We start from the raw sequence: 23,731 nt of genomic DNA, 5'->3' as shown, positions 1-23,731 counted from the left end.
TTCAGAAATACAGCAGCAGTATTTCGCACCAGTTGTACATACAGGTCGGGAGGCTTGTAACACCGTATGATTTTTGAGAACAAAATCTTCCAAAAAAAAAATGTCCTTTTGTATTAGCAAGGATGGGCAACTGCAATCTGCAAACACGCTGTCAGAGGGAGGTATATTTTTCCCAGTATGACCACGCCATTTAAGAAACTAGGACGAGCAAGAATTCAGGAATGAAACAAAATACTGCACAGAAATCGAACACTAACAAGACCACTACTAATGGCAAAGCTCCAATTGACATTCAGAAATTTGGACATTCACCCCAGGTATCTATGCTGAGACAAGTGACAGCTTTCCTTAAACTGTCCTGAATACACTGAAAATGGATCTTGAACTTTTCCATTTACAAGGAGAAGTAGATTGAACACAATCTGCACAGACCTCTTAAGATTAATTTCAAAATACACCTGCATGCAGTGTAGGAGAATGAAGTTTAGGTCTGCATATGAAAGACCTGCAAAATTAGAAGACCTGAACCACAAGCATCATAGAATCATGCAGAACTACAATGAAATAACATCTTCTGTTTTTGGAGCTACAGTTCCATTTTTTTTTCTCCCTGGTAAAACTCCAGTACAGCTCCACCAGTATGTATCAAGAAACGTATTTCTGATGTGCCATCCCTCATGAGTAAGAGAAGGATGAAGAAGCAGAGCCTGTGAGCTTTGTGTAGATGTAACCCTTTTACTCCCACATTAGCATTTCCTGGTGAGAACACCAACGAAGTCATATTTCACTTCTAACTGCTGACTGTATACATTAATTCTAAACAAGTGCAAATACCTACAATCATCCTCAAATCAGACTTCCAAGTTTTATGTGCTGCACATTGCCAGTAAACAATGAGAAAAGACTAAGAAAGTCATGTATCATATGTTTTTAGCTGTAAAAAAGAAGCTGTAAATTCCTAATACACAGGAATTATTACTGAGCATACAGAAAACACAGAGAGACAGCTGATGAGACAGCTATTTAGTGTGAAATAAACCCTTTCTAGATAAGCCAGAAAAACGTAGGTATCACTGCTGTGTTTATCTGTAGTAAACAAAGTAAGCCAAAAGATCCTAGAACCCCCCCCTCACTTCTCCTTGTTAAGAAAAGAAGCGCAAGGTGAAACAAACCAACCTGGAAATCAGAATCCATCTCCCACTCTGGGCATCAGTGACGACCAGCCAACACTGTTTCCTTCTCTTATGGCTACTCAGAGGTCTAATGAATTTTACCTTGATCAGTTTTTCAACTTTTGTTATGACCCCCATATCCTGGCTCATCAGTTTCCTTGCAGCCCAGTAAGCTGGCAGCTGCTCAGTTCCTTCAGGGGAGAGAAGTGAGAGTCAATTGTAATAATGGGCTGCAATTATTCCTGGATTGCAGGAACTGAGCTGCTGTTGCTGACTGCTGTCATTTTATCTGCCTTTGAACTTCTTTATGACCCCATGGCAAAGAATTACAGCCCTCGGCTGGAAAAAACATCACACCTCTCATCATCACATAGCATCCTGCAGAGCCTCTCCAACAAATGCCAGCCTGGCTGAGTGAGGAATAGGAAGCACTACACAAAGCCACATTAATTACAGTAATGCAGCCACGCTGCTTCAAGCCCTTTTTCAAACCTTACTCAGGTATCTGTAACACAATGCTGCATGCCACAGTCTACTGACTACAGACGTATAAATGGGGACAAACGCGGTACAGTAAACATAGACTCCTCTCTGCCTAGATGCAAGAGTTTGGAAACCTTCACGATTTGAAAAAAGTTGAAAATGCAAGAGTCAGACATCAATTCCACCATAATCAAAATGGAGTTGAACCCACTGGCAGTAATTATATATATATATATATATATATATATATATACAGAAAGAAATGAATGAAAGCTGTAATATACTGTTCAATATTAGATAATAATGTAATCCCAAAAGGGATTGGCAAAGTCAATAAACTGTTTATCTTCATGCAGAGGTACAAAATAAAGGTAGATTACAGTCCCCAAAAGGCAAATCAAAGTCATTTGAAATAGTCAAAACATACTTATAATCAGTAGGCATATCTTAAATAAAAAAAAGCGAGACTTCTACCTCTTATTTTCTGATTCACTTATGAGTATGTTCCCCATTATTCAGTCTTTTTCCTTCTCGATCACTGCCCAGTTCGCCTCACTCCCAATTATTTCAGCAACCTCCGGCCACAAGTGAAGATAACAAAGGTCAAAATTTAATGCATGAAATGTTTTTCAAAAGTGTCTTTCATAGCAGTAGATATTAATCAATAATTCTGGTGAATCTCTGGGGATAGCCTGACCCACATGCTGAGACTGAAAACACTTTTGACTTTAATTTTCCAGAAATGTCTATAATCTATTGATTCTAATGATTGAATTTTTAAAACATGCCATCTCTAACAAGATACTATTTTGCATGCAAAATATTTGAGAGGAATAACTTAATTTAATAACAATGGCATTGAAGTGTTTCATGAGGCAATAATTCAGTTTGAGTTGATTAAGTTCAAATTTGTTGGCCTAGCGATTTATTAACCGGGGACAGAAATTACTGCTGAAAAAGCACACTGGGGTATTCCCCATATTCTTACTATGCTGCAAACCATAAATCTCCTTCCTCTTACTGTAAGGATGGCACATTTATTTAGAATAGTTTGTAGATATATGATAGTGAAGTAAAGAAAATAACTTTATTATCTGAAACAATGTCATGCTGCTCCAAAAAAAAAAAAAAACAAAAACAAAAAACACAGAGAAATCAGAAGTAACAAGCAACAACTTATTTCATCCAAAAGATGGAAATGTCACTTCAGCTATAAAGAGATTAAATTTCCTCAGTATTTTAAGGATCATCTTTATAACGCTTATTTTAAACCATCCGCTGTTCATAGCTGATGAAAATGTAGATAGCCTGTTCTATAAAAACAACTAAATTACAGTGTGATTTGTTTCCATTCAGGGTGGTGGTTTTTTTTGTTTGTTTGTTTGTTTGTTTTTTTTAAATCCAGCATGCTCACTCTCTCCACTGCCAGGAATAACACTGTTCACATTTTTGGTACATGTTGTGCATAAGACAGCAGGTTTGGAACAAAAAAAAAGGTGGGGAGTGAAGGAGTAGAAAGGGAAAAAGAGGGGAGGAACTAAAAATTCTGGGCATCTCAGGCTCCAGTGATCCTTACTCTGAATTAATTCCAACAGAGGTTGGAGTAGGACCACCCAATCTTAAAAGTTACCATGAAGAAACAGATATCCACAGATGTCAGAACAGCTTTCTCCATGAACACTGAGCTTTGTATGCCTGTCCAGCTCCGGCAAGCTAAACACATTACGATCGATCACCTGCTTTTAAGAGCTTGGGGTTCTGGACATGACAGTGCCAGTTACAAGGCACATTACTGAATTAGGGGCATACTCTCTGGTCTCCTGCTGGTGCATTCTAATCCATTTGCTTTCGTATTGCTACCGAGGAGAACACTTTAATCATCATCAGGTGACTGTCAGTGTTCATCTGATCATACTCAACACATATTAGGCAAACCTTTAAGAATATTGCTTCCCCCTGCAGATTGGGCAAACAAGTAGTTTAACGTTCATAGCAGGATATCTATACAACTTAGCCCTTGATTATATAGCAAAACAACAAAAGTTAATCTCAGAGAAGATTCATAAACTGAACTTAATTAATTAAGTTGCAACGGTCTTCAAAAATGCCAAGTCTATAACAAAAGATGCAAGACATAGTTTAAAAATTGCAAAAGAATATTACTTAATTAGGTAATGGACTCACTTACACTACCATAACATATGCCTGTGCCTATCTTTACATTTGTTGAATGAATGCTTCAGTGAGGATGTGTTGTCTACACTGTCTCAGAAATAGGCACTTCATTTTTATGACAGCTTTGTAACTTTACATAATTATTAATATTTCAGCTATACTAAATAGTTTAATACCTGAAGTAAAGGATACAGGCTGAGGAAAAACAATAAGCCACGTTAACCACTGATACGGCTAAAGTTACTCCTGTCCCAGATATGGCAATTGCATTGAAGTAACAGATCTCAGAATACCACAAATTGGAAGGGACCCATGAGGATCATCAAGTCCAACTCCTGGCTCCATACAGGACCACCCCAAAATCAGGAATGACCAACATTTTTTCATCTACTTATACTATTCTTTGTCAAATTCTGTTTTTCCCTCTCCTTTGTCCTTGCTGAACAAGTATGAACTTTTAAAGAGACGAGCAAGAAAGTTCTTAACCATAAAATGACAATCCTTGAAACTTCATTACAGAGACTGCTGGTCAGAAATCTCAATTATTTCAGTCCAGAAAACTCAACTTCTGTGATTAAACAGAACAAATCAGAAGATATGTTAGAAGATATCTTAGAAGATTGAGCTGTGTATAAGATTAGGAAGACAGAACTCCAGCAAAAGATTAACATAAAACCACAGATTGATAGAAAAATTGTATTTTGCATTGCCCTTCATTTGAAGAAGTAAAAGTAAACCAAAGCTATCAAGAAGTTCTTCAGCAGGTCTCCTATTATCTGACTGTTTACAATTAAACAGGAATCAACCAGGTGTAAAATAACATTCTATCTGCATTTAATTCCACAGGATCTTGAGCTACTAAAAATGAGACACACATCTGAAGATACTTTTCCTTTTTTCTTCTTCAATTTCACTGATCTCTAACATTGTAACACACACAAAAAAAGAAAGCACTCCATGTATATATGTATATACGTATAAATATATATATTTGTATGTGCACACACTGGTTATGCAATCTTTCAGGTTCACCAAACAAATGGTTTGTATGACTTAAATTAATTATTAAAAACCACTAACCTGGTCTACCGTTATAAATGAAAGCACACATAATAGCATTCTGCTTCTAATATCAAGGGCTTTTGATCCAGTAGATTATTTTACCATGAAATTTGAAGCTGAGCTAGTATCTTTTAAATGCAAGTAACTTCTACAGTGATGAATAATGTTCTCAGTTAATTCCAGTACTCAGAGGAAAATAGGTTTTGCAAGTCTGCATTAATAGTTTTCTTATTACAAGAAGACCTAAAACCTTCTTCAATTGTTCACATATGTGCTACGCCACACTGTGAAATCCTTCTTCTTCATAATACTTAAATAATAATTTTCTTCAGTGCTAGTATTTACATGATCAAGGTAGCTAGGTGTATACCTATTAGTCTTCCAGAAAGCTCAACTGAGCATTACTGAGAAGATAAGTTTGTCATTTCCCTTCCTCCTTCCCTACCCTCCACCTGAAATCAAATTAATTATGAAGCTTTTCATCACTGTGGAAGCATTAGGCTTTCTACCACACTTCACGATTGCTTTAGGTGTATTTACAGCTCAGCGATATCTTAATAGCATAAAAACAAACACGGCAAAAAACACTCACATAGGCAAGTTTTAATTAAGCTGCATACAGAAGAGCTCAACATTAACTCTTAAATGTTCATTGAGTAATATTATGCCCTTCATGTTCTTTAATATCTTTAACAACCTATGACAACACCCCAGAAAATTATTGTATGAATGCAAAATGTAGATTTTCCCTGTATAGATGGGCTGGTCAGTGTCACATTGTTTTTCTCTGATTCAATTGCACAAAAAGCATATTATTTTAAACTCATTTTGTAGGGATTTGCTTTGTTTTTGAAGCAAGGTACAATTAGTTGAAATCTGAAGTAGGAATAGTCAGAAAAACAACAAACCCTACATACATGTAATTTCTGTAACCATTCTTTCACTTCATACTGCAATACTACACACAATCAAAAAAAAAAAAGAAGCTTTCTTACAGAATAAGTTATTTCCTGTTTCGTTATTTCTGATGTTATGCACAGCAATTGATCTTTGACATGTTTTCAAGTGTGGAAAACTGGAGTGAACTGCAAGCCAAGAAACTGCTGGAAAATTAGGAATACAACTTTAATCTATCATCCCTGCTAGAGCTTGATGCAAACAACTGTATCTAAAAAAAAGTTGGATCATTTAAGATCAAATATAAGAAATGGACACAAAACACTTGTTCACATTAATCTCCTCCCCTCCAATATATATCCTTGAATTTTTATATGTACATTTTAACATCTTGCTACTTCAAAATTGTACAAATCTGTAAAGAGGGAAGCCTGAACAAATCAAAGAAGGACAAAGGAGGGTAAATGTTTATATATTTTTCCATCACCTCCATGTATTTAAGGCATTCCATACCAGGTTCATTCATAGGTTTGTAAACACTTTTGAACATAGAATCTATCAGCAATCAAGCAGGCAACTTTCTTTAGAGAGCTTCCCAGTTATCATTACCAATAACAGCTTACCACCACACAAAAAACATCCTCCAAAACTACAGGTGTTTGTTCTCCAGGTGGGGAGGGATGGATTATTCTTTTTCTCTCATTTTTTTTCCACCACTCACAGTAATTCAACATTCCACTCACCGCCCCATCCCAGTGCACATCAAGCACTTCTCCTCTTCTTCTCCCCTCACACAGCCCATCAACTATTTAAAAGGTCTTCCCCTTCCTCCTCTAGTTTCTTCTTTTTAATCCCCTACCTCTTTCTCTAGATTCCTTTCCAAAACAGTCAGTAGCTTCTGTTACACACTAACCTCACAACAGCTTTCCAGTTTTAAGTAGCATCCACTAATCTCAGCTGGCACTTAAGCTACTGCTCAGGGCTCTTCATTAGCTCTCAGAGTCTTTAAGCAATTATTTTGCTTTCTACTCAACTTACATTCAACTCCTCTTCTTTCATATTGCTGCTGCCATCACCTTGGATTCATTCAGTATTCACAAATTATCTCAGTAACACAATGAAGAATCTAAATACAACAAACACATGCATGCATCCCTTCCACTTTTTACTTTACTCCCCCTCCTTCAGACGGTCAAGCCTGATCATCAACTCTGACTTCTTGTTCCACTTGTCTTCCTTTTCAGCTCCCCCCATAATAGTACCCTTTGCCATCTTCTGCCTGATTAATATCATTTCCTGTAGTACATTGTTTGATGTTGTCCAGTTTTACTTTAAATGCACCATTAGCATTAGAGAGGAAATGAAAATTATTAGGCACTATCTTAGTGGTTCATTCAGCATGCATAAACATTCCCATCTGTCACAGAGCAAATCATTTCAATTTTCAACAAAACAAAAAACCTTCTGAAATCAATAAGAGCACTGAGCCAAAATGCAACAAGAGGTTTTTGATGAGAAATGGATAGTATTTCACATATATAACAAAATACTCATCGCTATTCAAGCTCTAACTTGGAGTGCACGGAGGGAAAAAGTTGTAAATAATCATGGCACGCAGCCATACATACCATTTCCTCATCTTTATATTTGGCAAAGTTTCCTCAAATACCCAGAAAATGCATCTATTTTGGAACCACCGAAGGCAGTAACAAAGAGGATCCCAAGTTCTCTTTATCAAAGCCAAATTCTCATGCAAACACTGTGACATGTACACCCTTCCCTTACTTTAGCTTAACCAGTGAAACTTGAATACACCCCAACGAAGAGTGTATTTTCTGGCAGGCCAGGAAAGCACATCACAGCCCTTCTGATGGTCACTAAGGGGAGGTTATCACTGGAACCATCACAGCAGCCTGACATTTCAAGCCAATGTTTGAGCTGTCATGAAAGATCAGATGACATGTTTTTATTTAAGCACGAATGATTTTGAAATAGAAATGGGAATTTCAGCAAGTTGCAGGTTGAACAAATTGATTCTGTACGATCTATTTTTCACTTCTGCTCCAGAGAGGAAGTTTAAGAAATTCACAGTACATAGAGAGTCAAAGAAATTGATGGTTTCTTCCCAGCACTATATCACTGCCAGAAGCACAGGCTAAACCAATCACTTTTTAACTAGAAATGGGCCTGAGACATGATGTTCTGATCTCAATCTGAACTTCACAAAGTTCATGTTGGTTATGCTAGGATTTGGCATTTGGCTTAGGATCTTCTTCACTTTTAACAATGAAGAAAAAAATCTTTTAAAGTACCAGTGGACTCTCCTCCATCAAGTTTAATAGAAATCAATAAATCAGCCTGATCCGATTTCATTTCAACATTGTAAGAAGTCTAAATAGGTGTCTTTTAGCACTAGAGTTATAATAAACCCCTCTAAGTCTCTTTGGGTGTAGTTCTAGTATGGATGTGAATTCCAATATGAGCAGGATTCGAGGACTTCCCTGGACGTATTTGCCTGGTAATTACTGGCTGAAGCACAAACTTGAGACCAGAAATGATTTTTAGGACACCATTGCCCTCTGCTGGATTAGCTCTGCATTACTGGGCTTTTCTTCAATGAAGCAGTGAAAATAATTCAGTTTTCAACTTGAAAACAAAACACAAGAGGCATTGAGAGAAGAATCAAATTCTATGAAAGCTTAAAGGAAGAAGCTATTTCTCTTGATTTCCAAATAGGCACAAGACCCATAAAGAAAGAGACATTTGTTCAAACGGAGGATCTAACAAGAAACCTCTTAGGACCAGTTGATATTTTTGGTTTTAAGTAAACAAGCGTTGGAGATAAGCTGGTTTTGCACCATTTTTCATAATTTTCATTCAAGCAGAAGGAACTGACAGGCTGACAGCATGTATAAGCTTCATCCTGTTTCAGGGCTTGATTTTACTTTGCCTTCTGCTGCACTGCAGTCAGTGATCTCTGCAGAGCATCCATATAGCAGAAGAGAATAAACATCTTGCAGAAAGGCTGTGTAAGGGTGTGCTTTCGTGATCAGCTAAAGCAAATCTAAGTCAATGATGTTGAAAGGGCACAGCTGATATAACTCACCATACAGCCTCACAAGCAATTGATTGAACACATATGCACACACAAAAATAATAATTAAAAACATATGAGAAAAATTGATAAGGAGAACAGTATTAGATTGTTTTAACTAGTCGTAATCTGCATCCTGAAAGGCAGTAACAGAGCAAACAAGAACCTTTTGATAGTGAATGACTCTAGAACAGTTTTCTATCAACATACACAAAAAAATAGATCAAGCAAAGTGAGCAGATCTGGAAATGCCCTGTGCCAACAGAGAAAGATTAAGGGACTATTTAAGACATGAAAGATACTCTCCTTATAAGCAGGCAGAGAAAGAAAGAAGGAAAAAAAAAAAGAAATCAGAGGGCACTACTAGTTGCAAATGACCTACCATGCCTGAAGAGAAACTCCTCCACTAAGTCTATATTCCTCCACTAAAATTTGTCCAGCAGTCAAGATCAGAATATCCATAAGGGAGCACTCAAAATCATTCAGGGACATAAACTGAAAGTAGTGTTGATTCTGAAGATCGAAGTGGCTCATTACAACAAAAATCTGCAGAGGAATCTCATGGATGAAAATGCATGGATTCTCAGTGACAAATTACCTGGAAAGTTGTTTTGTGTTTTTTCCTCCTTAAAGATCTCTGGCTCTGGACTTTACAGAAATAAACTAACCGGTAGATCATCAAGATAGGATTTAGGTATAGCTGAAGAGTACTGTGCTCAGCTATGAAGGCCATTTCCTCTCCATAGAGTTCATTCAGCAAAACACAACTTGCAGGCTTAAATTCAATGAGATGTCGCCCATGCACATTTGATAAAATATTATTTGTCTAAATTATTCTTTTAGAGTTTCCTTATAGCTACAGGAAATAAAAATCCATAAATTGCACCATATTTTTCAATCAGTTGGTTGTTGACTGACCACAAAGAATGCACATGATACATACAATTTCCTCAGGAGAAAAATAAGTAGAAATAAAAAAATAAATAAAAAATCTTTCTCAGTCTCAAATTTCCTGCCACTGGAAATTTCCTAGGAAAGAATAGCAAGATCTAATGCTGAACATTATGTGCTCTCTCTTACAAATGTATCTACATAATTTCACATAGAAAAGAGAAACAGGTTAGGAAGTGAGATCAACAACAACATGACAAGTTACTGAGAAGCCATTCACATTTCAAACAGGAGTTTGCCTGTACACAAATTTGAGAGAACACAAGAACAAGGCACATAACAACACTTCCCCCAAACACCCTCTGCCCCCCCCACGTTACAGCAATCTGCGGGTCCTTGATTTCCTTACATGGAAATACCTTTCACTCGACCTCCTGCAAAAGATTTTTGTTCTACTAGTTTGCACAGCCACTCATTGAATCCAATTATCCCCTGTATCTACAGCATCCTAGAGAGCTCCACCGTTAACTGCATTACATCAGAATATATTCGTGTCCAAACCAAAACAACAACACAACACCTAGATTTGGGAGCTGGAATGACACAGCTACATCCTATGTGTTTGTTTTATTTAAAACATTGGATTCGTTTAAAATATTACAGTGCACAAGAGAAACAGGTCAATTAAGGTTCTTAAAAACACACAGAACATCAGTTTTGAACAGTTAGCTGAAGTATCACTTATATACCACAGTGTACTTCCATGTAACAGTTTCTAGAGCACTGCATTATAGGAGGACAGCAAAACCAGTGCACAGAATAAGCCTCCTGAATTAGTAGAGTACTTATGACACATACTTTTAAGAGTGAATTAATCCCAGCCCTGCCCCTAACCTGTTGTGACACTCAGGGCTTTTCACTTCACCTCAATACATATTCGGTTGTTTCCATTGTACAACAGACATAATGATCCTTCTCCTGCTTTTTGAAACCTTCAGAGAATTGCAGCAATAAAGCACTACATAAAAAGAGGTATGCATTTATACTGAAATGCACCTATTCACGAAAAGCCATCAATTTCTAACACTAGTTAAATCATTTTTATAAGCATCCATTCACAAAAAGCATATGAAAAATTTACCTGCTCATTTTTGCAGATCCACACAGTATTCCCCTGAAGTAGAACAAAGATTTTGGCTTTGTACCCTTTCAGTTCAAGATATCCACTTTTCTCAGGGGCAACAGATGTTCGAGACTGAGAGTGATTATCAGACTGAGACTTCAAGGCATTGAGTATTGTATTAACCCAGTCATTCCTTTCTTCTGAAGAAGAAAAAAAAAACAGACAAAGATAGGTTATAGGTTAAGCAGCAGCTCCATTCTCTACCACATTTGTTTTTCTGTTCTTCCTACTATGCTTTGCTGATTGCTGGTACAGCTACAGCACATCAGAGAGAACATACACCTTGAAGAAAAGGTGAAGAGGGAAGGGAAAAAAAAACAAACTTAAGAGACAAAAAAACAAAACAGCCCAGGAGCCCGTATCAGTAGAGATGTTAGCAAAGATATCCACTCAACTCCCAACAAACCAAAACAAATTTGAACTTATGCAAAGCGATGATCAAGATTTTTGAAGTCATGTCTACTAGTTCTGAGATGCTTAATTTCAGACAGCTTAAAGACTGAGGTGGCATATGGTGACTGAGGTGACATACAGGTGGCATGCTCACCTTCTGGAAGCCCAATCAACAGGAAAGAACTACAGAAATTATGTAAGCAAAAACCAGGGAGCCTAGAAAAATCTCTTGCTGAACACGGAAGCCACCCCCAATGCTATCCTGTTTGGCCATGCTTTTATGCAACAACATTTGGCAATTCACAGTCTATTCCATTAAGGTGTAGTGGTTAAGCTTGATATTATCACGGGAGCTGAGTAGTCAAGAAAATACATGTTTGAATATCTTCTGTATGCATTATTAATTTAGCGTCTTACAAATACATGAACACAAGCAGGTGAAGTAATAAAGCTCCACTCAGTCTCATACACTATGTTCAGATGTTTCACCAGACTACGATCAATATACTTTAACGCTGAATACATTGAATGAGTTAGACTTGCCCTATGGGATTGAAATATCATGAATATTTCAACTCTGCTCTGAAAGATTCAGGTCATGAAATATGTGGGGGGCTGGGGAGAAGTTCTGTATATACTGTTCACAGCATCTTTGAAGTAGAAACAATCAGTGCTCAACACTGCAAAGAAGACCATTAAAACAATAACATGCTCACTTCGTAAGTGTCACACGTGAAAGGCACCAGAAAACAGTCTGAAGAGGAAAACTGCAGCTGGACACACCAGCACAGGGTAGGTGATCTAAGTGCTCCTCTTAGAAGTACAAGTTTGGTTGTTTTTTGTTTTTTTTTTTTGTTTGTTTGTTTTGTTTTTTTTTTAAAGTGTTGGAAAGTCTAAAAGTAGTTTCAAAAGATCACCTTAAAATACTTAAAAGGTCACCTTTAAATACTTAAAAGTATTTACGTATAGTATAATATCACGTTATGCTAAAAGTTCATTGTTGTTTTTTTTTTAATAGCGTTTGACTCCAATTAAACAAAATAACACATCTGAGCAGATTATGCTCTAATTCAGTACTGCTACACTTTTTTTTTTTTGCCCCCAAATGCCCCTAAACTTTCTAAAGCACTACATACAGAGTTTTCCCTGTATATATTGAGATCAAAACAAAAATACTGTGTTTTCAAGATACCAAGCAAATAACTAATCAGCACACTTAAAGCCAATAAAATTAGCACTATAATGTCACAGATTGTAGACTGGCACTCGTACCAAGGGACGCAAATCACCAAAGTCAGTGACAGTATTCCATGTTTTTATACTCCATCAGAAATAAAGGATAGTTAATATACAAGGTCCACAGGATGAAATATGTATAAAGGTCTCAATTTCAAAGTATTTTAAAAGAAGTTGAGTACTCTTGGAATAGTCCCAGAACAATTTCCAACCACAAATCCACAGAAGGAATAGCATCAAGTAACAGTCTGTGCACATACCCAAAAGCAAGCAGGGTTATTCACATAATTTATTATGAATATATCATCCAGCTCTAAACACAGTAAGGACTGAATTATTTGTACAACACTCATTTCTAACCTTAAGTGAACAGCTTTACAGACAGGCCACTAGGTCCAAAGACAGTTGTACAGTTGTATACATTCAATTACAATTTCATTTTCAAGCAGTTGCTCTGAATATATTTTATATATCGCTGTAAATTGTTAATGTCTTTACAGTATTCAAATGTAACATCCATAAAGCAAACTATGGCCACACAAAAAATACTGCACTAAGGTGGTTGTGCTCCAATTAGTAAAAAAAATCAAAAAAAATCTGGAAGAGAAAGGCAAAAATAATAAAAGTAGACCTACTTTTTAACTCAGCTAAGAGCATAAAAATGCCTGAAATTATTTGAGCCAGACCTGATAAGAAGGATTTGTTCACTGATGTTACACTCCTGTTATAGCTTGGTTGTAAACATTCGCTGCAGGCTGTAACCCATAAAAATGGGATTTGATAATGGAAATGCTTAGAGACCCTTAGCTATAATGGGTCTGGCATGTACTGCTGTAAATACATATTGCATATCCTTTTTTCTACGTATTCCATTTTATTTTATTGTTTCCATAAATAAGTCATACATGCACTGATATTGATTCTACATATTACAGCAGTAGGTTGATAAAGCATTAGAGTAGAAGGTATTCTAACTTCCTTTCACATTTGTATTCTCTATCAGTATGTGGCTGAAAATACTGTACAAGGCAATAAATAAAGACACACAGACAAATCCAGATTTTCTCTGATCACATCATCACATCCAAGCCATCAACTTCATTGTTGCTCTTCATCAATTTTATATCAAGTAGTGACTCGGAACAGATGGCTGAGAGCACAAAGACTATAAAAGCTGCTAGTGAGACCTGAGGAATCCCCAGAAAAATCCATCTTTGGAAAGAATGAGGGAGAATGAAGAGCTGGAAAACAGTATTCTCATTTAGATATTTTTAAAGTGTATTTCAGCTCTTATTGCAAAGCATATAGTTATCTCTAGTTTCACTTCATGAGCCCAGAACAGCTGGATTCCAAAACTATTTCTCACAATGAGTTATATTTCACAAACAGAATTTATCAGCAGTGACAACATAGATTTCTAGCAATCATTAGAATTACATGTTTTCTACATACCTTCTTTATCTACTCGAAAGACGAAAGTCCTATGGGATGTAACAACTTCAAATTTATTCTCTCCATGAACTCTTACTGTTGCTATAGCAGAGAGCAGTATTATTCCCTTTGAGAACACTTCCTATAACAAAAACGCAATAGAAATAGTTAATAACTTTCACAGAACATTAAATGTCTCCCAGGTAGTATTACGCACCATGATGTTTCGGATGTTCATATCCTAAACTGTGCTGTGCTCCTAGAAGTTCACCATTTATTATTAACAAAATTGCATCAATTAGTAAACCACTTCACAACCCACACATAGCCCACTTCATTGTTACGTGTCTACGCACACTTGCAGCTTTCTAAAATTGAGTAAAATTCCATGGTGAGATATAATGCATGTGAGAGATAACGAGTCATCTTATGACTCTACTATAGCAAAATATCAGTCTTAAATTTACAATTTTATGCCAAAGTAAATTGTATTGAGTATTTCACAGATCCTTATACATACACACTCTTAACTGTAAAACAAAATCGGGCAAGGAGGGGAAAAAAAAAAAAAAAGTACTTTCTCTATGGCAGAAAATTCCAGAGAATTTATATGTTTCTTCCCCTATTCATTCAGTGTTTAGCCAATAAGAATACTAATCCACTGGTTTTATCTTTGCACTCAAGGAGGGACAACAACGTGCAACGTCCATTGCCTTGTCATTACTAACATTACTCATGAGGAACCTCTAGCTTGGATCAGGTGGATACTTTTTTCCTAAATGAGAGAGGAGGAAAGCGATACCTTAAAAATATAATTTGACATCAGAGCAAATTTTCCCAAAGTTTCCTAATTTGCAACTTGGAATCAGGACAACTAAACTTAAAACAGCAACATAGGAAAAGTGAATTGCTACCAAAACTTTCTCTAAGTCCTCTAGTCTTAGCCTAAATGTTACAAGGCAATGGGTAAGGGCAAGAAAGTCCAAGCAGACATGCAATGCTTTGGAAATACTTCTGCGCAATTCCTGGATTACAGAGTTGACACTGTTCCTCCTGTCCCCAATATGCTTTGATCAATTGTGGTTTTTTTGACCACAATAATTCAGATATATTGTGAAGATTTACAATCCAGATGCAGTAAAATTCCAAGAGGCAGCTCCCCATAAAAAATTTGTATTGTAATAACTTTCCTCTTGAAGCATAAATTATTATAATAGAGGAAACACTGTGAATGCTAAGTATGGAGGAGACACACAAGATACATTTTCTGTTTACCGAGTTTAGTATAACACAGATTTTCATCAAATTCACACTTGTGTTGTTTTGCTTCTACACACTAATATTCATCAGTGAATACTGTTTGAACAACTGCAGTTTAGTAAAAGATATGAAAACAGTGAACATGTTACCCAAGAGCTACTCCATCACTCAGAATTATCTGTGTTGCGCATGTATTTTCATTATGGCTATACTTGTTTGAAGACAGACTTGAACACAGCTATTTGTTAAAGAAGGTTGGATATTGCATTAACTCTCGATGGAAAAACAAACATTACAGATTCTACTTCTAAAAGTGTTCAGATATAATTATATTACGGTGTTTGCAGGCATCTACTGGTTGTATTTGGTACTGTAAGAGAATAATTCAGACTGCTTTAAGTCACAGCTGCTTTATTCTACCTGCTTTGAAAATTTTCAGTCTCCTTTTAAGCTGAGTACAGTTTTGGTTTTGTTATTTAATCATCCTTTTTAAAGCTTTGTTCTCCCCAAGGCATATGTATTTTCAAATACCATTTTAAACACTGTAATTTCTCAATCTTATTTCTACAGCAGCGTCTGTTCCACATGCAAGAAATGCCTACTCTTTGAAACAGTGCAGACAAGAAATTAGGCGATTTAAGAAAACAGAGTAACAACAACAAAAACACACCCAAGAACCTTGCAGATATTTCTGCTGTTACCAGGTGGTCTAATCTACTTATAGGGCTGCTAAAAATTCTCAGATAGAACAATTTACTAGTCGGGGAAAAAAAAAGAAAGTTTTGTTGAAAACATCTGCTTTGACAAAAATACTTATTTTCAAATACAGCCCAATGGAGCCCTACCTTACCAGGTGTGTTTCTGAACCAGACTGAAAGATCCTGGAAAACATAGTCCTGCACTGTTTTGGCTTTCCTTCCACAAAAGATAAAACATGACCTAGTTCACGAACAACAGTGATTGCCCTGTTTTGCAGCAAATTTCGTTTTTTGTTTTGCTTACATGAAGCATAATGCAACAAAATAAATTTCTCCATATGAAAAGGCAAGACTTTCCTAAATCACAAATATATTTGTCAAGGATCCTAAGATGTTTTTAAACACAAGTTTTGAATATCACCAGCAGTTTTGCATTACCATAAAGTACATGTTAGAGCATCAGAGTTCTCCTGCCAAAACCAGGAAAAACTTTGAAAGAAATCCTACACACACTGTGTATTTGAAAAGAATTCTGAAATTACACCTTCCGCTCTCCAGCTTGCTCTCACTTCAGTTGACCACATTCTGTTATGACAAAACCACACAGGATATTGCCGCGACCACATCAACTTGCTCAGAACCATGAATACAGGAGAAATGAGCAGCATCATCAATTCAAAGAAAAACAGTTCCTGGGTCATATAACATTTGAAAAACAAAAACAACACAGTATACATTTTTTTCATATATAGATATAAAGGGAAGTAGTCTGCATTTATTAGAAGGTAACACACAGTTAGATCCAGATTAGAAAAAAAAATTGAAAAAAATCAAGTTTAAATCATTCCAAGGCAAGTTTATGTAGAATAAGCAGATGTTTTCAGGAACACTGCCCTCTCTGTCTTCCCTCCCCATCCTCCACTTATTTCACTCTTGATTAGACACTTGCACACTTCCCCTTGTTGAGAATTTCACTCCTCTCAAGTTTCTAATTTGAATAGCAAATAAAGCTGTTTAGTACTGGTAGTGTTTCTGGGTAAAACAAACAGTGTTATTCTATTCACTCTACCCTTTTCTGCTTGTAATAATCAGAAAAATATCTGAGTATGGATTGGTTTCCTTTTGAGAACTATTTTTTTAATTGATATTTATGAAAGCAAAAGTGTAACAATTCCTTTATAACATATTGTCTGTGTAATGGAATATTCTTGGACAAACACAGATTAGAACAGATGGATCTTGCCATTAAGACTGAGGATCTTGCCATTAAGATTGAGGTCAAATGATAACTTCCTCGTTTAAACGTAACTAGACATAGAGCTAGGAGTTGCCCACAGTGAACTACCTTTCCTACCTTTATCAGAACCAGCTCCTGAACTGCACGGAGGTATTGCCAGGTCTGCAAATATTTGCAGAACATGCTGATAACCATCTAGCAGGCAATATGAATGCTCTCAGTGGGGGAGGAGGGATCCAACGAAGACCACTCTGCCAAAAAGCTCATGCTCCCCAGTGACTCCATTACTTACCCAAAACCAATCCCATCATGCACTCAAAACTATGGACAGACAACTGTTTTCCTCCTATCTGCAAAGTACTCCAAATGTTTCATCAAATCCTCAGCTATTATCAGAATGTGCCTTCAGCTTCACAGTTCTTGGATATAAAAAGGTCTTACAATATAGAAAGGACTCACCAAGTTAACAAATCAGACACGCAAATTTGAAATTGAACACGCAGACCAACCAGCGACACTTTCAACTCCAGGAGCATGGTTTTATACTCTGTTCAGGAAAAGGGAGACAAGGAGTCTTCAAACCAAGACTCCTGCAAGCTCTTGATCGCCCAAACTGTCACAGATATCTTTTAAATAGAGGATGCAGAGTTGGAAGCTTTTTAAGCAACTGTGCCACATTAAATATTCCCTTCAACATACAGGATGATTTCTGGAATCTCCTATGACAGAAAGCTGTAAGTCCTACTCTAGACTTAGTGACTGCAAAGCAATCTCTAGCGACCTTCCAAAATAAGTAAATAAACCCCCAGTGCTTAAGCATGACTTAAAATTCTTTGAAATTATTATTCTTCGCCTAATTATGCTACAGACAATGTTAAGCAAGTCCCAATGTCACAGGATTTTTATTTATTTAAGAAGTCTTTCTTAACAACTAACTCCGTATTTCTGCTTGTCTAAAGCAGAATATGGTATGCATATCACAAAGTGGTATGGTATGAATATCACAAAGGGAGTAACATTTTTGGTCCTTCCAACCCAAATGTTATTCTATTGTTCTCTTCATCTACATAATCATGTCTTCTACTGTAAATGAAGAACCATAAGCAAGCAAAAACAGGTTGTCTCATGTTTCTCATCAGTAGGCATAATGAAGCGTGATGTAAATAATTTTTTGAGCTTGTTCACAATTTTTCTGGACCCTCAGGACGTACACAGCCATTTTCTACTTTAGTTCTCCCCTTCCATAATCCACTGAAATATGTCAAAAAGCATGCACATTATATAAAGCATCTACGGAATACTTAGTGATTATCACTGCCTAGCATAATGCTTAGGAACTTTTACCCTAAGTTGTATTTTGGTCTTAATTTAATATGCATCTTCTTCAACAGGAAATTCTTTCCAGTGTTTCAAGCAATACACATGCACATAACCTCATTTCAAAATATGCATATTATGCATTCATCTATCATTTTTGAATTTACGAAGTTCTGCAGTTTTTCCAAAAGAAGTGAATTAATCACATAGCAACAGAAAAATAATTTTAGTCATCTGAAGTGTATTAAATAGATAATAGGAAAAAGAAGAAAAAAGGAAATTTTTAGAAAAAAGAAGGCAAGGTTTAAAGATAGGTCTCAAAAAAGCAATGGCTTCTAGTGTGAAAAACAACATCAAGCACTCAGGTAAGTCTTTTCCAAGTTTCATATATTTTTTTTAAAATGATTACTTTCAAATCCATTTTTACATCATGTATCAGAAGCAAACTACTTGAATCAAAACAACTCATGAGCCTGCAAATCTTTCAGTAAGGATCAGTCCCTTAGGTACAGAAACAAAGCCAGCCACTCACATCACAAAATTCTGCTTATTTTAAAGAGACCCATTCAGACGTAAACTAGCCCCATGTTATGTGGTTATTCCTAGAACACGCATAGGAGAGACAGTTAAAATTAGAGACTAGGAAAGTGGCATGGAGTATTTGTTTTTAGAAGGTCTTCCAGGCCAAATTCTCTCTCTCTCAAAAACAAACAAACAAACAAAACAAAACAAAAAAAAAAAAAAAACAAAAAAAAACTAACATGCTGGATTTACATAACAAGACAGTTTGCAGCCACCAAAGTAGCATTTGATCTCTTAAATGTGTTTTTCATGATCCTGTTCCCTTTTGCAGAATGCAGCAGTGTCTCTCCTTCACTAAACTAGAAAGTTCTGATGATATCTACCTGGAAATAGCAGGAACACTAGGCCTTCTAGACAAGAGGATGAAGAACACATGAAGTTCTCAAGGACACATTAAAATAACTAATAATATCTTATCCTGATTTTGCAGTTGAAAATATATTTAAGACTCATTCATAATTATTTCTTTATCATGTATATTACACACATGCATTTTTGACCCAAACGTGTCACTTACCTTTTCGTTATTGTAGTAAGAAATGCTGTCTCCATCAAATTTAACCCAGCGCTTCTGAAACATACGTTTGCTGTGAACCAAGAAGTAATACACTTAAAATAACAAACAACACTGGCTTTTAAGAATATCTCAAGCACAAACTAATGAGAAGTAAAAATCACATTTAGCTTCCTGCATTTGGGCCTAAACATTCTAGAAATTAAAATTTATACCTTTTTAAAAGGAGAATATTGATTTCAAATATAATAAACAATATCACTGGAGTTTTTATAATTTGGTGACTTCATGTTTGTATTTTTTTTAATCAAATATCCCCTCTCTTTCCCCTCCCCATCCTCTTTATCATATCTGAAGTGACAAAGGAAAAAAGAGCTTTCAATAATGTACTTTTGCTTGAATCTAACAGGTATAAAGGATGAGAACAGGCTATTTTTAAAGAAAGCAAAGGTATGCTCTGTTTTCAGAGTATTCCTTTAAGTATTCAGAGCTCTTTAAGATCATTTGCAAAAAGGAAAGCTAAGAATCTAAAGTGACCATCTCATTGATAGGTCCATGAGAAGTTCATCCCTGTTTACATATTACAGTATGTAAACCATATAGAGTCAACCCCACCTGAGCACCCTCTTCCCTGACCAATGAATAAGAATCAGTCACACCAAATCATTCAACAACTACAATGTTAAAATTCATTATCAACCTCTGTCATCAGATCATTAATGAGAAGCTCATTTGATTACCTCAGTTTCCTGTTAATTTATTTTTATTTTTTTAAGGAGGTTCTTAAAGAGCATAAATAAATATATACATAAAATATGAACCTGAAGCACTCCATCATGCTCATTAAAAATGTTGGCAGCCTGTTAGTTACCATCTATAAAAATTTAAATTTTAAGATGTATTAAACAAGTTAATTAAGCAAGAACAAGACACCTCTCTAATATCTCTTTTCCCAATGTTATTTCCTTTACTATTAAAAGAGAGCTCTGTTTTAGGATTAGGAGACTGTGATAGTTTATCAAAACTTCAATCAAATAGCAACTCTGGCTTAATTAACTTGTATTATATGACTACAATAAATCTTCATCTTTTCTGACCTGGAAAAGCCAATGTAGAATTTGTTTTCCATTAAAATATCAATAAACTTTGAGATGTTACAGAAAAGAAAAGTGAACCTAAGTGCCATGTACAGTGTAAACAAACTCAATGTCTTTACAACTTATAGTGAGTTCACTAAAAAGGAAAGCTGTACTTTAAATGCAGTTTACAGCAATTTAAGGAAACAGTGCATCTTCATTCCCCTGAGGAGACACAAAATGCCAGGTGTAGATAACAGCTTTATAAAAAAGAAAATGGGGGGGGAAAAAAAAAAAAAAAAACATTCAGCTGGCAGGGACTGAAGTCACAGAATCATTTAGGTTGGAAGAGACCTACAAGATTACCTAGTCCAACCTCTGGCCTAACACTAACAAGTCCTGCACTAAACCATATCACTAAGTTCAACAAGGCAAAGCTTTAATGGCGAAACAAATCGTTTTCTGTGTTGTTTTTTTGTTTGTTTGTTTGTTTTTCTTTGGTCTGTTTCCTTACGTCTTCGGGAATCTGAGAAATGGTATTGTTAAGAAAGAAAAAAATAGCATTCATTAAACTGTTTAAAAACAAGACCTTGAAATTTAGCCAAGGAATATCACTGGTTTGAGGCTACTGATGCTGCAACTTTTCTACACAATCACTAAATTAAAAAAGATAATGAATTAGTTCCACCAAATATTAAAGTAATACATTCTCACTCAGTACTTCACCTAAACCCTTCACGTTCAGTTTCAAACAGCACAGTATTAGTCAACTGGAATCTAGAACTGTATTTTGTATTACTCCATTAGCTAACTGCCAAAACTGAGGTATTAAAAAAAGTCAAATTAAAAATTAAAGCTAACTGCTACTCTTCTGAGAAGAGAATACACTTCTTTTAGTTCCAAAAAAAGTAGCATAAACATATTATACTGGAGAAAAGACTATTTTGAGTCTATATACAATTAATCTTTGATTATTTACTAAAAGTAATAGTTGCTATTATTACTCTTAGTAATAATCCATGAAAGCTGATGAAACTTTTGAAACTCAATAAAAAGCACAAAACCAAAACATACAACAAGGTTTGTGCAGATTTTTGCCATTGCAGAATTTCAAACCAGATCTATTCCTCCTTGCTATTCAGCCTTAACAATACATCACAATAAAGCAAATAAATGAATAAATAAATAAATCTTTGTGAGTCAGAACTCTCAAAAAACAAATAAAAAAACAAACAGAAATTGCTATGTCACAGAGTTCCTTCCAGTGGGCTCAAACTAGAATGTATTCTCAAGCAATTTAATTCAATAACTTTTGTCAGTAAATTGAAAAAAATATAATTGCTATAATAGTCAGCGTAATTACAATTATTATAGCTGCAACTAATGAAAGGAAAGGCCAAACATTTTAATATCACCTTTCAAAGCAGCTAAACACAAAGTCCTAAGAACAAAGAATACAGAACTACTAAGTCTCAAGGAGAACAACAGTAAAAACATTAAAGAACTAAAGGACAAAAGCTTTAATTTCTAGATGCTAGTGAAATCAGAAATGGACTGGAAAAGTTAAATTGTGCCAACCTCTAAAACGCAGAGAGGCGATGAAGAAAATCATTAGAACAATTACGGAAGCAGAAATTACTGAAGAATTGTCTATTCAATTAGTTAAGGAGGTTAGAAGTATGTCAGAGTATACTATATCTACAAAGGGAAGATCTGATAATAGAGGGCTCTTAACTGTAACACAGTCTAAGAAAAGTGGGAATTTAAAATAGGTTAATTTAAAGTAGAAGAAACTTTAAACAATAATAGCAGTTAAACAAGAGCTTTTTAAAGTTACAAACATGATAAAGAATCTGTTTTCATTCTACTCTCTTTTTTATTATTTAAAATTTCAAAGTAAGACTTGTGCTCAGATTCCTCCATCAAAATTTAGGCACATTGATAAACTAAAGAAGGAGACAATTCACCGTAGATACATGTCTACACTCAGAGCTTGATTTATATTCCTATGAGACTACACAACTCTGAAACCAATAGTGATTTCCAGTCAAGAAAACCACTATTTTATATGTTCACAGCTAAACCAATAAAGCAATATTTCAGAATCAGACCTTGGTTTTGCTCACTTTGTGGTCCACAGAAGAGCAGCAAAGATTCACAGATTGGAAATGTTGCTAGAAATTAATTCTCGATTTTTCCACTACAGTTCATGAGTGGCAATCAACATTTTTAATGAGAATATCTTTCCTGAGCATACTTCCTAAATAAACTTTAGGGTAGGTAACAACATATCATTAAAATTGAGAACATAGAAGAAAAGCCCTGTGCTCTTGCAATAAAAGCAGTTCCCTTCTTCCCACCACAGTGACCAGAGTCTCTCATGCAAACATACATCTTTGCAATTACACAGTAATCACTACAAATACCATACCCTTGTGGGGATAATTTATCCAGCCATCCTGCTTTAAGCTTCTTTACTGATGGCCCATAAAAACAAGCATACGGTGTTATTGATTCATTTGCAATCGAAATTTGAGCTCCGTCAAATTGCCGAAAATCCATTTGTTCACTGATCAAGTGATTTGCATCTTCACTTCGGTTCTTACTACAAGATGAGTGGCTTTTGGCTTTATTTTTCTTTTTCTTTAAAGGTAAGGAACATTGATCCACAACAGAGTATACAGATTCACTTTCAAAATCTTCTGGTGCTAATGACTTGTTTTCCTGAGACACGGGTTTTTTTGCACATTCCTTTGTCTTCTCATCCTGATTATGGGAACTAGAAAGAAAAAGTACACTTTAATCTGAGTGTACACAACAAAGAATCAATCAGAACAAACATTCTTAAGACGTATTGCAAATATGCTATAACATGTTTCATTTTTCAGATAACCACAGGCTGAGCTAAACACAATATATATCTTCAAACTATGACCTTAACTGAATCCTACATTCTAAATAGGGCTGGTAATGAGGTAACACCTGGTGGTCGCTTTAAAAACCTGAACATTAAAAAACTTCAAATTGAAT

The 23,731-nt window shown here is 35.6% G+C and overlaps 1 protein-coding gene across 4 annotated transcripts in view; it reads right to left on the bottom strand.

Moving 5' to 3' along the window:
- The window catches only part of ARAP2 (ArfGAP with RhoGAP domain, ankyrin repeat and PH domain 2), a 127,597-nt gene that overhangs the window by 82,867 nt on the left and 20,999 nt on the right, over positions 1–23,731 (bottom strand). For all 4 annotated transcript variants that reach the window (XR_011809211.1, XM_027457266.3, XM_038178433.2 and 1 more), the window contains exons 6-9: positions 23,133–23,480; positions 19,629–19,698; positions 14,039–14,159; positions 10,916–11,097 (exon numbers count right to left, since the gene is read on the bottom strand). Coding sequence is in view for 3 of the 4 variants with exons in the window: in XM_027457266.3 (XP_027313067.2) it covers positions 10,916–11,097; positions 14,039–14,159; positions 19,629–19,698; positions 23,133–23,480 (721 nt within the window). In the remaining variant the exon portion in view is untranslated. The remainder of the gene's footprint in view (positions 1–10,915; positions 11,098–14,038; positions 14,160–19,628; positions 19,699–23,132; positions 23,481–23,731) is intronic.

Source organism: Anas platyrhynchos, chromosome 4, assembly GCF_047663525.1.
Source record: "Anas platyrhynchos isolate ZD024472 breed Pekin duck chromosome 4, IASCAAS_PekinDuck_T2T, whole genome shotgun sequence".
Taxonomy (NCBI): Eukaryota; Metazoa; Chordata; class Aves; order Anseriformes; family Anatidae; genus Anas; species Anas platyrhynchos.
Note: the sequence above shows the minus strand (reverse complement) of the source record. Positions and strands in the feature narration are given on the sequence as shown.